We start from the raw sequence: 14989 nt of genomic DNA, 5'->3' as shown, positions 1-14989 counted from the left end.
CGCTAAGTACTCTTAATTGTAGGTTAAGTGTTCTATTGATGCTACCCTTTTTGGCAGATGTTGAAGCAGGCTCTTTTCCACAGAGCCTTTCAGCCTCCAATTTCAAAAGGCTGAGGTTGATAGAAGGAGAAAGGCTTAGTGAAACCTTCAGGATAAAATTAAACCAAGATACAGTTTGCATTTAGCGGAAAGAATTTGTTCCGGAACAGGCAGGCAAAGTCTGAATATGCTGTGTACATGTGTGAAGGCTTAACATTTTGCCATCACACATGCACTGCATTTTCTAAAGTAGCTAAAATGGTATAATGTTACCCACTAGAGAACCACAGGGCAGCAAAATGAAGTGACGTTCTTGTGACTTTTATGAGTAACAGAGGGAATCGGCTGATTGTATTTTGTCGTCTGTTTTAGCACAGACAACACTGGTATTGGTTTTCATGTTTGGTACCGCTACAGAATAGTTTCCCAGAAACACTGGAAGCACTGGAAAGCACATGAACAACAGTAATCATCCAAACATGGTCATTAATATTCAGCTTCCACAATAGCTGAAGAGATTAGTCAGTTAACAGACATGAATTGATCATTGTTTTACCTTTAGCTTTATTGAAATTGCCTGTACACTGACAAAAAAAGTGGAAGAGGCTCATTAGATCAGAAATGAGTCACTCTGACCACACTCTGAGCCAAATATTTAACACCAGCAATTAGGGGTGGGCGATATGGCCCTGAACTGATGTCATGATGTCTCAGGGTATTTCTGCAGAAACAATATTCTTGGCGATATGACAAAATAATAAAAAATATTTTTAGTTTAGAACTCAGAGTAGTAGTAGTAGTCGTAGTAGTAGTTGTTGTAGTAGTGGCCCCTTTGTGTGGCTTAATAACAATGTTTGTGAAATTCCTGCTTTCGGGTCATCTGTCCTTTTTACATTTTTGACATACCAATCACTGACCGGAGGTAAAAATAATACCTTTGCAATATCAGACATCAGAGAGGCTTTCATGAATCTCCATTTTGTGGAATTTCTGTCTTATCCCAGCTTCCCTGAGGAGCTGCCAGCCCTGCCAGCTTAGAGGAGATTCCTTTGGAGATCAGGCCAAAGGGGTGGCTGTGGGGTTTCGGGGGCTGTCAGAGTATGCCTCAGGCGTTGAGACAACAGATCATGCACGACTTCTGTGATTCTCCGCTATGTGTGAAGAAGTGTCAGAGCATGCTGTTAATACAGGGAGTTGTGCGTAACAGTGCTAACTGAGACATGGCTGAACCAGGACATTCCTGTCAGTTTTTACTTGAACTTTATGGGTTTTCCCTTCTCCACATGGGCAGGAATGAACTGTCTGGAGAAGGCAGGAATGGAGGCGTTTGCACATGCACAGATGATAATGTCAACAACACGCTGTTAAGTACAGCGGATGTATTAGACCAAAACATTAAACTACTTTAAGTCTTTAATGAGCTACCTATCTATTTGCATTAAAGATACCCTGTGGAGATGAGTGTTTGGCCACTTGTAGTGCTATGGATCAGTGTTTTTATGAGGTGTGCCGTGTCTCCTGTAAACACAAGCATGGTGTGATACATGTTCCTGCTGGGAGTAAAACTAAAAAGTTTTCTTTTTAATCTGTCTCGTGCAATTCCTCTAATTTTATTAAAGTGGAGTACTGAATGTGAAAACATTGATTTATTTATTTAGCATTTGCTCTTTGAGACACATGATACATTCCAAACATTTGTCCATATTTATGCCATTGCTTGTATTGGAATTTGTGGTCCACAAGCAATTGCTACCATGTACTCCATTTTAGCCAAGGGGGCATTGACTTACAAATCCTGAGTCAGTTAGTAATGTTGTTTAGTCGAATTTATGTAACCCAAGAAAGCAGGGAGCTGGGGGGCAGATCAGGGTGACAGAAAAATAAAAACAGAACTGGTTTCATAAAGTGTTCTTGAGCCCGTGCAGTAATCTCCTTTATACCATCATGTGTTCACAAAGCGGTGAACATCGCTCCATCCTCGCTTGTGAACGACTGAGCCTTTCCAGGATGCTCCTTTCATACCCAATCATGATACTATCACCTGTTACCAATCAGCCTGTTTACCTGTGGAATGATCCAAACAGGTGTTTTTGGAGCGTTCCACAACTTTCCACAACTTGTTTAAAACTTGTTTCTGCATCAAATTCAGAATAAGCCGATATTTAAGAAGAATCGATTAAGCTGATGGGTTAAAACACTTAATATGTTGTCTCTGTGCTGTTTTCAATTGAGTTTATGTCAAAAGGGATTAGCAAATTATCACATTCTGTTTTATTATTGTTTTACAGTGTTCCAACTTTTTGGAATTGACCATAATCTTGCGTCACCAGCGCCGCCTTGTTTTTTCATAAAAACCTCAGGCTCTTTGTGTCCCTCCTGCCAAATGTTTGGCAGACATCCCTCACTTTTCCTCGCTTGGGCAGGCGAACAAATAAGGAAACAGTTTAAATTGTTCTGCTCAGCATCATCTTTGTGTCATGGGAACTGCGGTTTGGAGCACAAATAAGAAAGTATGACTTTCCTCAAATTCCAAAATATTACATAATTATGAAACGGTCTGTTATGGCTTTGATGTGTCGTAGTGAAATATTTGGATACGTATAGCTCTTCCTTTCCCCAGGCAGTTTGCTCCGTGAATGATGCTGGCCACTTTTTACGACTGGTCATCGCTCAGCAATTTCCCCTTAACTTGTTGCATGTTTTTTTATTGAATTTGATTTCATTTTTTCATGTAGACACGTGCTTTGAGTTTCCTGTAATTGTTTGATATTTAAGATGCATATGGGAGTAATAAGCCATTCGTACAAACATAATAGGCAGCCTTCATGTTCACTTTGCTGTAGTGTTTTAATAGCCAGACTGATCCTGACTCTGATTAGATCCAAACATGATCCTCCTCTTGATTTTCCCTATTTGTCAAAAAATAATGACAATCATTTTCCATAATGTTTTGGTTAGTACCAATATTTATGTAACTCAGTCACTTGTACCAACTGGTGCTTTTATCGCAGTAACGGCAAACAAATGTGATGATTGTTGCATTCAGGGTAGTTTAGTTACCGCATCGTGTTCCCCTGGATGTTCCGTCTTACCTTTCCATTATGTTTGAAAGACTTCAGATAATATCTTCCACAGAGAAACTATTTAAAGGTAATTCACTTAAGATAAGTGTCTTTGCAATGATGTGTTGAATACAACTGAAACAATTTCCTACTCTGTTGCCACCATGGAGCAGCATAAAGTTTACATTTCACATAATCTGGATTGTTGCTCTATTTTTATCATTTTCACCTTAGCTCCTGTTTATATAATATTCTACACACACAAAACAATTGGCAGATGTTCCTAACTGTTCAGTAATGTAATGTTTGATGGTGTGTGGTGCCTGTTGACCTCGCTGTAAATCTTAACCTTCGGTCATTGATGTGCGTCAGTCTCTTTTGGAAAAATGTGGATAATTTGCCTTCCTGGGTTTTCTCATTGCCCTAACTGCTCTGTGAATCACATCTCACTCTCCAGCAATGCATCCCAGCGGCATCTTTTTCCTCTGGCCCTGGACTCTGTCACTCACTGCTAGTACACCAGAGTCCAGCTGGATGCTGTTTTATACGTTTACCATCACATTGTTTTCCGCTCAACAGCTTGTCTAACTACCATTTACTGTCTAACTATGTCTCACCAGGTTTTTAGTCAAAATATGCTCACAGACAGCTTTTTTTGTCCCTGAATACACTGGAATAACGTTTTGTAATCAAACAGAGACCACCATGGCCAAGCTGTCAGCAGAGCACTCATGGCTTCAATTACAGAATAGGCAGGAGGTGAAAGCAGGAGCCAGTGGATTCCAGGACTTCTATCTCAACACTTTGAATTACATAATCTTTATTAACAGCAACCTCTTCCACCTGTCAGCTGTCCGCAGAAGATCCTCACGTTGAATTTGGTCTCAGCTTGGGTTTATTTGAAAGCGTTCTGTTTTCTTAAGGTGCTTACACTCTGTATTTTTGTGAATCATGAATATCTCCTCTGTTTAGATTGAGAAACATATCAAAGATAAAAGTAACATTTGCCTTTTTTTAATCTTGGATAATTATAGTGGCAATATGGATTTGATTAGCCTTTGAAGTCTGACATAAAGTTAGACATCTAAGTGAGCCAATAGATATGAAAAACAGCAATTTCTATTGTAAAGACAGGGTCCTACAACACTGCTTGTTATATACAGCAGAGCCCCTTTAAAATGTCAATCTTCAGTGCAAGGCAGTATTACGAAGACTTTATAGTAACAACAGATTCACTGTGGTTCACTTATTAACTCTTATTTAGTTTGAACTAAAGTTGAAGACAACTTGAGCACCATTACATTATGAAATTGCATTATTACATTATAAAATAGATCTTTCGTCTGCAGTACTTCACTCCGTTAGTCCCTCTTAGTCGATCTTAATTATCAGCACCAGACAATGCCTCTAAGCTATTGTATAATCACCATGGGATGGATACTACCTTCATTTTAGACACCTAAGGCTAGCAGCTGAGCTCCCATGGGTTTGAATTTCATTACTGTGGTCAGTGATCTGCCACTCAGTTAAACCTGGTCACGTATAGAGCCAAAATAAACTGTTCCATATTTTCCATAATGATGGAGAGATTATGCGTCGGGGCATCCTCCAGATCTGAGAGTGGCAGCCTTCATGCCCTGGCAGCCCATCAAGAGGTCTGGTGGCTGAAGCTGGTGATGGCTACCATGTGGCGTCTGTTGTCGTACGGCGGATGCCGGCCAGGCAGTGGCCGTCTGCTCGCCACCCTACAAACCAGTAGTGGGGACAAACAGTACTGGAGGGGAGGAAGATGGATTAGCCACTATCCCTCTAGAATAGTCCCCTCTGCTTTGTGTAAGCACAGTTGGCCATGTGGCACTGCTTCAGAGAAATGTTTCGTGACAGTGGGATGTAAAAGCTGTTGTGTCACAGGGCTGAAAACAAAAACCACTTGTGCTGCTAAGGGATTCCATTGTTTTTTGCTTACCATTAAATGTTTTAGCTTTGTGGTTATGAGCGTGATCTTGGGCAATTAAGTAGGTTTTGCTAATAATTAAAGCTCACTTTGTCTTTATCATGAAGCTGTATAAGCTTTAACTACATCCATATCTGTCTTCATGCATTTAGAAAGGATTCCTCGATGAATCTGAAAACAGTGTAAGTATAAATACTGGAGTAGAAATGTTTTTGCCTCTTTGACCAGCAGCTGGTATTTAGCTACTTCAATACACTGGTGAAATCCTTTAAATGATGTTGTTTGCAAGAAAAATCGATTACAGCATGAATCAATTTCAGTTGAGCAAAGCAAAATAAATGTATCAAAGGTCTGGCATCTTTCATCGGAAATATTTAATGGATAATTTCACTGAAAATGCAGTCAGTATGTAGCCTGCAGAAACTCAAGTCTTTCAGAAAACATTGTATACAGAGCTCTTTGTCTACATAGCAACAGCGACATTCCAATGAGGTAACTGTCAGGATTTTTTTTGTTTTGGGCCACCGGAGACGCTTTGTTCTGTTGGCCTCTTGACCTGAAGGTGAGGAACCCAGGAGACACATTCTGCAGTGGTGTCCCAGTGTGGTGATAGTGTGATGTAAACAAGGGCAGAATGGTTTCTCCGGCTGATGTCTCAGTGGCCCCCTCACACACCTAACTTACTTCAGGAAAAGGAAACACAGAAAAATATGTGACGGATCGACCTTTTTACTCTATGTATACCATTTAAACAGGGACCCTTTTGTTCATTTGGCATTATTTGCCATAAATTTGCATCTTACTTACCCTTTTCTTGTGTACATTGCTACATTACAGAGCACTAAGCTGTGTTATAAGATTCACTGAGAGAGCTGATTTTGGTCATCAAGTCTTTTCCTTTCAGCATCTTAGAGTAAGTGTTTTCCCATGCTGCGGCATCTGCTCACTGACAAAACAACCACCTTTTTGTCTTGACGGTTTTAGAGAAGTAAGAGACAAAGGGCTAGTCAGACAGAGTCAGAGATGAGTTCAGCCCTCCTTTAGCCACACTCATCCCAGGACAATCTGGAAGGAAGCGGTGCCTGAGTTAACCACTTCCTGTGCCTCCACGCTTATCTCATGCAGTGATGCATGTGATGCTGCTGTCTCTTAAGGCACTCAGAGGGCGAGATCTGTGTTCAATGATCACAACATGCTGCTCATTACTGCCATAGATGACGTGTGCATGCTAGGCTCGAAGATTTATGTTGTGCTCATGTATTACAAGGTTAACATTGGGTTCCTTATTTTAGATGGTGTTGACTGACACATCAGTTATGATATTGTTTATTAAGATGTTATCTGAATGAAAGGTGAAGCGTTGTTTATGTCCCAGCATTTATCAAAGTACGGCATGTCGGGTCTTCAAACGGTTAAAGAGAATTCTTTTGTTTGGCTTTTAAAGTCGTGTTCATTCAGTGGCAGACTCTTAAAAACAAGAGGTGAGATGTCAGTGTCAAGCAGCAGGAATTTTGCACTTTGTTTGGATATTTGAATGCGCCATCATTTGTTGCTTTGTCTGTTACTCTTTTGTCTCTTTCTTCCTTATTTATTTTTTAAATTTCATTGGGTTCAACTTCTTTTTAGATATTTTAATTCATTTTGCTGCCTTACGTAAAGCGTGTTGATTTGTCTCTGTGTTTGAAAGGGGTTAGTCACGTGTCAGCAGTCAGTAGTACAGTATCATTTTCTTTCAAAGCTCGTTTGTGCTGCTTAAAAAATATGCAGCTGAAAAAATAGGTTTTTTGGACCCATTAATGTCAATCATTGTCTAATTGTGCATGACTGATGTCTGAACGGGATTGTCGGTGCAACTTTTCTGGACAGAGAAGAAAAACAAAGCGAGTTCATGCTACATTGGTCTCTATGATACAATAAACTAATGAGGATAATTAGAAACTGACCATTTCTCCAAAAGAAAAGTCATTGGCAACCATTCAGTGCTTTTAAGAGCTGCTGTTATTTAATAGAGGACCTAATCAGTTCAAAATTGCATTTTTGCAGAGGTTTGCAGTCTTGAATTCTTAGAAAATGTTCAGTGTTTCAATTTGTGTTTGTGTGTGTGTTTACATATTTAGGTTTTTGAGGATTTACTTTTCACAGTTGCGCCACTTTCTAGCCAAAATATACTATTTTTTTTTCAAAACAGGCACAGAAACCTGCAAACAGGTGTAATTACACCTGTTTTAAGTCATGAATCAATATACTCTCATTGTAGGCCTGTTGATAACATTTTCCAATATTGTATGTTTTTAAGACATACCCAAACTTACAAATATGTTAACAAGAACAAAGTGAATCAATTTGTTGGACCTTGATTAAGTGTATCCTTGAACAGTGGTGCGATAACCATTCCCATTTTGAAGTTATTATGTTAAACATTAAGGAAATGGAGTCAGCACTTGGCAGGCAAAGGGCCTGAAAATCAGTAAGGATCAAGTGGATATCGTCCTAATTAGATTAGATTAGGTCCAGCAGTGAGGCCCGATTTTTCCACTTTGTGAGATTCACATACATCTTCCCCTCTGTGGAGGGAAATATCTGTAATTTCCTCAGGGAACATGCTCTCTCTTCATTAAAGAAGCCAAGCCACTTTAAAATAGTTGAGAGGGGGATTGTCTCTTACATTATTGGAGGAGAGGGGATCTTCCTCCTGTACTTTAACATTGAATTTTTTTACTCTCTCTTGGTGTTTTCTGACGCAAGATAATTATTTCTAAATGTATCATATTAATCAAAATCTAGTGCAGACATGCTGGTTTGGAGTTTGCAGTGTGATAATCCTTTGTTTCTCTCTGTGCTGAAAATTTAACTGCACGCCTCTACCTAAAGTAGACCCTGGCTGAAAGATTCAGGCAACATTCCTAAATAAGGCATGCCAAAAACATGCCATCAATATCCATTCTGTAATAGTTAAGAGCCAAATTCAAGGTATGAGTCAGTTTAAGGTGATTGTTTTTCTATCTCCTGTGGTCAGAGATAGTTGAATAGCAGTGGAAGTGGTGATCTGTTTTTGTAATAGAAGGTGCAATAAAAATTCCCAGTCATAAAGTAAGCTGATAGACAAAACTGTTCATTCTGCATCTGGCCAAATGGTAGGCAAAGGGTCTGCATTTGTCCTGTAAAATATGTTGTTATGTAATGTAAGTCTCTCTCAGGCATGTCTTGTACATGATAGAGTCTACAGACGCCCTGTGCATTTAAAAAGTGGCATCAAGGAGCTTCCCTTCTGAACTTCTGTGGAAAAGAGCCACGTGCTAACCTCAGTCAGGGTTTAGAATGAAACCTCGAAGAAATCTGGTTCAGGATGCACAGCACATTGTCTGAATTTCATGGCAGGATGAAATATCATGATGGTTAGCAGTTTATAGAACTTAAGCTCGGGCTCTTCTCAGTGACTTGTCCATGTGAAGAGTTCTAGTAAGGAAGTGATACTTGTGGCCCTGCACAAGTGAGAGGCTTGAGGGTGGTTTCAAGAAGTTTTCTGCTTGCTCATAGTTTGATGGGGTTTTTGACTGGAGGAGAAAGCTATGTGAGCCCTGTCATCTGGATGTGTTTAGACTGTGTGTGCTTGGAGCTGGCAGCCAGATGGCTTCAGCTGAGGGACAATGAAATCTCCAGGGTCCGCAGGAGAGAAGGCCCGTATTCTGATTCGTCTCCTCAGATGGAACCACATCTGGGCAGCTTTAGCATACCTCGGCAGCTTGTGTGTTGTGGGACGTGGAGGGCCTTACCTTGTTGTTTGAATGTTGACAATTTGACAAGAAGTAGTAATTTGTAAGTCCAATTTAAATGACCAAGGATACACAACATACCTGTGTGATATAGTCTGTGTTAGTCAGAATACTGGATGGTTGCTGGATACTGGATGTTTACTGAAGACTGTGAAATAGTTGTTTAATTTGTTGCTGTAACGATGCATGGCGCTTTATCAAACCCCGCAAGAGTCACAGACAAATGCTTATTTACTAAAATGAGCTCATTTTCTCAGGTTATGCAATCGCATTCTGTCAAGTTTGATTTCCTTCAGGCCCTTTAGTCTGGCACTCCGTCATCTGTTTACACCGGCTTCTTTTGAAAAATCACTTCAAATGTGGAGTGTGTGAAAGGACAATATTCATTGTCACGCAAGAGCGAAGGATATGAAGGGTATCTGGATTCACTGTTTGGTTTAGTTTGTGATTGATCTTGGATCCAGTAACTCAGCATGTCAACAGAAACATTATTTTTTTTTACTGGACATTAACCTTAATTTAGTAACATAATATTCTATGTGGGGCGGGCAGTAGCAGTGTAGCCTCACAGGTCCTGCGTTCAAACTGCCATGTTCACCCGGGTCTCTCTGGGTGCTCTGGTTCCTTTTGACAATCCAAAGGCGGTTAGGTTAATTGGTGACTCTAGATGTGAGTGCGAATGGTTGCCTGTCAGTGTGTGTCAGCCCTGAGATTGACTGGTGACCTGTCCAGAGTGCGCCCTGCCACTCGCTCAGTATCAGCTGCACCCACATGATTAGCTACCCCACATGGCTGAAGTTGTTCGTGTGACATTGGCACTCATCTGATACACCAGATCCATATACAGGTCCATATGTGTACTCTTTATCAATAAAAAGTGGCTTCCTTATGGAATGTTTGTGTATTGACTCGTTAAAAATGATTACGTTAAGTTACACGTAGAATATCAATCCTAATCAGTTCCACATAGATTTTTAATGCAAAAGTAAAACCAGCACTGGTGTCAGTGGTATCAGTCAGTACTGTGCAGTGGGTATCAGAGTCAGTACCAGGTGAGAATAAGAGGGACTGATGCATCCTTAGTTGCCTTCAATCTTTCTTGGGATACATATTTGCACAGGATTAACAACTCAGAGCATTTAACAGCCTGAAGTCAGCGATCACTTTTTCAGTGTTATTTGTAGCAGTCGTCTTCTGTTTCCAACAAGATATGAGATAGCTCCTGTTGTGATTATTTGTTATTTTACTTGCCATCCTGCAGGTGTGCCCCAGCAGCGTCCTAAGATTTGGCATGACCACCTGCTGTGCCATTTCATCACATTTTTTGGCCTTTACCCTGTGTCAGACCAAGTTTCTGACATGTATACTTAAGTGTCCTTCATCAACTTTCGCCTGCTGTCCTCAGGAACTCCACTGCATACCAGCACTCTTCAAACGCTACATTTTACAGATGTATTGGCCGTGGTTGCGCACAGGTTTTGCAGTTGAGGAAATATAATAGACTTGTGGCTTAATATGAGCGTTTCCAGATGTGGTGGCGGTGCGGGTCAGTGGCGGGTGTACAAACAGGGATTGTGGTGTCTTGACAGGTGACGTATCATTTGTCAAACAAGCATGACAAATGTCAATAGACGCTTTTGCTTTTCACAATGAGGACCTTGCTGAAAAAGGAAACATTTATTTTGCATTGCCAAAATGCATTGAGGCATGTTTCTTAGTTGCCTTAGTTGGGTTGGGTTGGCCAGAGAAACCTGGGGTCAGTGTCGGGTAGTCGTTCCACTAGCTTAATTCTGTATTCTACTAATCTGCAGTGTTTGTGGGTGTGAATCCAGTGAGGGATCACATCCCATTGTCTCTGCGCCACTGACTCCTTCTGGTCGGCTGGCGCCTGCATGGAGTTGGGTAGGATCTCGGAAGGAAAGCCTGCACCTTCCTGGTGCTGGCTGGTAAAAGGCCTGGGGCTGTATCCTTAAAGCTTCCCAGTGCAAGGAGTTGCTCTTAGTCACAAAATTCCAAGAAAATAAAAAAAGTTTACTAAGATTTCCACTTACTGACTAAACCCTCCAAAGATAAAGGTTATTCACAAAGCATCTAAGTCCTTAAGAGAGCTCCTAAGGTGAAAAGGGGAGTAGGCAGGTGGACTTTGAACAGGCTGAAGAGTTTCTTAAGCAGATGCGAATATTTTAACACTGAATGACATTGAGTTAATGGAACATTACAGATTAGATGATGCAGAGATAATGTTTGCTGTTGATCTCATCTCATTAGAGATGTTCTCACATCTCTACCACAACTTAATGATGCTATAATGGCAGCAATCACGGAAATAGATGAAAGCTACATTTTCCCCCCATTAATAGATCTATCAAATAGGTTCAGTAATAAAATTAGCAGCATGGTAAAAAATGTAAACAAATGAATAAAGCAACTATCAGCATGTGAACAGGTAACTGTGCGAGTAGGCCTGTATTTGTTGCCCACTGTTCAAGTATGGCTTATTCAACAGAGATGTTCATTGCATTAAATACGTGTAGTGTTTATAATTACACCGTTTTAAGAGACTAAATTCTATGATTAGACCCCTGTCCATCATCACTAAGAGTGCATTTTTATTTATACCTAGCAACAGGGTCTACCACGCCACCAAAGTTTCTGCCTGCCTTGTGCAGAGTTGCTCTGAGAATTGAATGAATCACTCCTAAGTCAGGACTCTTGCTTGAAATGTTTAGTTCAGAGCTCTCTGAGAGTATTCTCAGAATTTTTGTGAATGCGGCCCATGGTGTCTACACTCTCCCCGGGTCAGTAGTGGAGCAAGCACCAACACAAGCTTCACTGCAAAGGAATCACACTAAGTTGGCTATTGTAGACATGTACTGTATGTTTGGTGAGACAGCTGGACCTTTTTCTTTTTGCCCTTTTCCAGTCTTTTAAGAACAATGTACCTGTATCTATACATTGTGCACATATTGCATTGAACCAAAGATTTAACTAAGTGTACTTTTTCAAGTTTTGTGTTGGATAGGATCTATAAGCTTGTCTTTGTCACTCATCAACAGCATCAACAATAAACTGCAGCAACCAGAAGCAGCATCTGGGGTGCTGGAGTACGCCATGAAGCATTTTGGAGAGCTGGTGAGTGGTTTGTTTTTTCATGGGTTGTTTTTTTTTTTGCCTCTAACCTAACAAGGAAACTTTATTTTAGGCTTCGCTCTAACCAACACTGTGACAAAAACCATACCGCCTCTTTCCTTTCAGTCCAACGGTTATGTTGGCAGAGCAAGGGTGCTGCTGCAGAACTATTGAAATTGACTGAACCTTTGCTGCAGCTCAGTCACGCATCATCTGGCAACATGTTAGATCAAATAAATCAAATAAATGCAAGCACACATTCCAGGTAGACTAGTGTATAGCATTTATGTGTAACAGTGTGCTCGTTTTACAGCACACAAGAGAAAGTGATTGCCGCAAAGATAACTTTCTAGTTGTTCGAGTTGTAAAATCCTGCCTCATACAAGTTTAAACAAATCTGAAGTGTTTTGCATATGATAACTCTTCAAAGTCATCTAGTGATCATTTTGTCACTGGTACCTGTAGCAACTGCCCATACCAACTCAGACCTGTGCATTTCTTGATGCAAATTCAGAGTGGGTTGGATTATATGTGGTCTTTTGTCTGCAGACACTTCTTCCTGGGGTGCCCTTTCCCCATACATGCAGTTTAATATGGGGATGAGGGTCATTTGAGACACATACCCCCAGAACACCCTGTTCTTAATGTGCAGCATGTGGAAAAACCATCTGCTAAGCTGATCAGTAGTCAAGGGCAAGGAGCAGAATTGTGGACTTTTTTTTCCCCCAGTTGACAGGATGTTTGGATTTTCTTACATATTTGCACACCTTTTATGTGTCTCTGCTTTATCCTTTTCAAAAATGTACTTGGAGTTAGTTTTTCTTCTTTCTTTCTTTCCAGTGATAACAGGATATGAGGTTTTAACCAAAATTACTAACAGTAATTATTTCTTAATGGCCAGTGGTAGGTGAGGTTTTTTAAATAGTTTCATTTACTGTAACTATGTGACTTCCTATAACTGATAACAACAAATTGAAAGCCAAAGAATCCTCACTCCTCAATGTTGGCATATTATTTATTGTAAGCTAACGTCTGAATATGCCTTTATCAGTAACGTGTATCAGCTCCAGTGAAGTCTAAATTGTTTGTATTTTCTTTCTGTTATTATGGAGCTGCATTTTTTCAGTTCAGTTCACGTACAGGACTGTTACTCTCTACTGTTATATTACATAAAACTCCTCTGTGTTTCATGTTCTCTGTAGATGAGCCTGGTCCAAAAATGAAATAACTGTCAAACAGTAGACATGCGTTGGACACCAGCAGACAGTTTCCACATCAATTACATAAGAGGAAAAGAGCCTTTTTGTTCTGATCTGTCTCCCTCCCTGTTACCAAAATTGCATCACTGTGGTTTTTGTTTGCTTCTGGCACGGCTGTACCAGACAGGCTCTTTAGCCTTTCAACAGACTAATGTCGAATCGACCACTGAGTTGTTATAGTTAGGTAATTCGGTATTTGGTATTACTTCATGACAATTAATACGGTCAGTGTAATTTATTCTTTTCTAGAATAAAAACAGCAAACATTTCTTACAATAAATTAACACTTTAAAGCTTCAATCCACAATTTTTCCTACAATCTACAGTTGCCACAAATCTGAATTCACGAGCTGAGCCGGTGATGACGACCAGTGATGGAAAGACACAGTGAAACAGCATGGCAGTGTTTAAGAGATAACCTAAACATAGTTTTTAGTTCTGCATCCCCCAACTTTCCCAGTCTAACATTAACAGAAGTTATCACATTCTGTTTTATCTATTTATTTTTACACAGCAACCCAGCTTTTTTGGAATCTGGGTTGTAGAATGCATTTGTGAGTTTATGAAGTGGTTATTTTTAGCCCAAAGTCAAGTCAAATGCTTTTTCCCAACCATTAGGACTCCTGTGGAAAAGGTCTTTCCTTCTGCCTTTGTAAACTGTGTTTATGTTTCTCAGTGAAAGCCTGGTAAAAGTGAAAAGACTCAGTAAAAGCAGTTTCACTGTGCACTTCCAGGAACCTTGTTTATGAGGTGACCGTTTGGAAAGCTTTACTATGGGGGGATGTAGGTTTCCCTGTTTGGTATACCAATCAGGTATCATCGGTATTGAAAAGGTTGGAAGAGATCTATGTATAGTACTTAATCACTGGTTCATGTTTCCCAAAAGAAATCAACACCACAAGTCACTTTTACAGGAGGTCAAACTTTAGATGTTGCAGGTCCAGGATTGATTGATTAAGTTGGGAATCATGCAATATTATAATGAAAGTTAGATGTGGATGTCTTTGCTTGACTGTAAATGGACAAGGAGAGTACTTTCAAAACCACTAAAAAACAACTTATTAAACTGTCATATAGTCAAGATAAAAACTTGTTTTGGCTACGTGATGAAAGGCAGAGAAGTAGTTTAAATTAATTCTCTAGATTCTCATATTGTTACGTGGTTCTGCTTTCATATTTCTTATCTGGCTCCTTTCTGCTGTTTTTTTCCTACCAGGAAATCCAAGCCACCTGGTACGAGAAGCTACATGAGTGGGAGGATGCCCTTGTAGCGTACGACAAGAAGATCGACATGAACAAAGAGGATCCAGAGCTCATCCTGGGCAGGATGCGCTGCTTAGAGGCCCTGGGAGAATGGTAAGTCAGTAGTCAAATCTGTTGTAACTCAGCAGGGCTGAAACAATTTGTTCAAATCATTGTTCCAGCCTTCAGGTCTCAGATTCATTGATACATAATTTCATGTATAAACACTTGGTGGAGTTAGTCTTTCTAATATTTGCTGCCTGTATTCAATTTACCCAGGGCCTTTTGTAAATCACTGACGTGATAAAATCGAGAGCACATTGGTTTCTTCAGTTTTTATCCTTTGCTCTAATAGCAGCTTCCGAGGGTGTATAATTGCTATGAGCTCTTCCCTCTACCACTTTTTATTTGCTCATCGTGCGTGGGCAGCCTATTCCTAACGAGTCCTGACAATAGGCCTTTGATGACTAGGCGAAAAGAGAGAGAAAATGGTTCCTCCGAGTTGACCAAAGTAATTTTTCTGGGAAATGC

General features: G+C 40.2%; 1 protein-coding gene across 1 annotated transcript in view; it reads left to right on the top strand.

Annotated features, from left to right (window-relative positions):
* mtor (mechanistic target of rapamycin kinase) overlaps window positions 1–14989 on the top strand; it is an 82348-nt gene that overhangs the window by 35019 nt on the left and 32340 nt on the right. The window contains exons 29-30 of the mRNA XM_041945081.1: window positions 11885–11960; window positions 14433–14572. Coding sequence (XP_041801015.1) covers window positions 11885–11960; window positions 14433–14572 — 216 coding nt within the window. The remainder of the gene's footprint in view (window positions 1–11884; window positions 11961–14432; window positions 14573–14989) is intronic.

This window comes from Chelmon rostratus, chromosome 10 (assembly GCF_017976325.1).
Source record: "Chelmon rostratus isolate fCheRos1 chromosome 10, fCheRos1.pri, whole genome shotgun sequence".
Classification (NCBI taxonomy): domain Eukaryota; kingdom Metazoa; phylum Chordata; class Actinopteri; order Chaetodontiformes; family Chaetodontidae; genus Chelmon; species Chelmon rostratus.
This window is presented reverse-complemented; position numbering and strand designations above follow the sequence as displayed.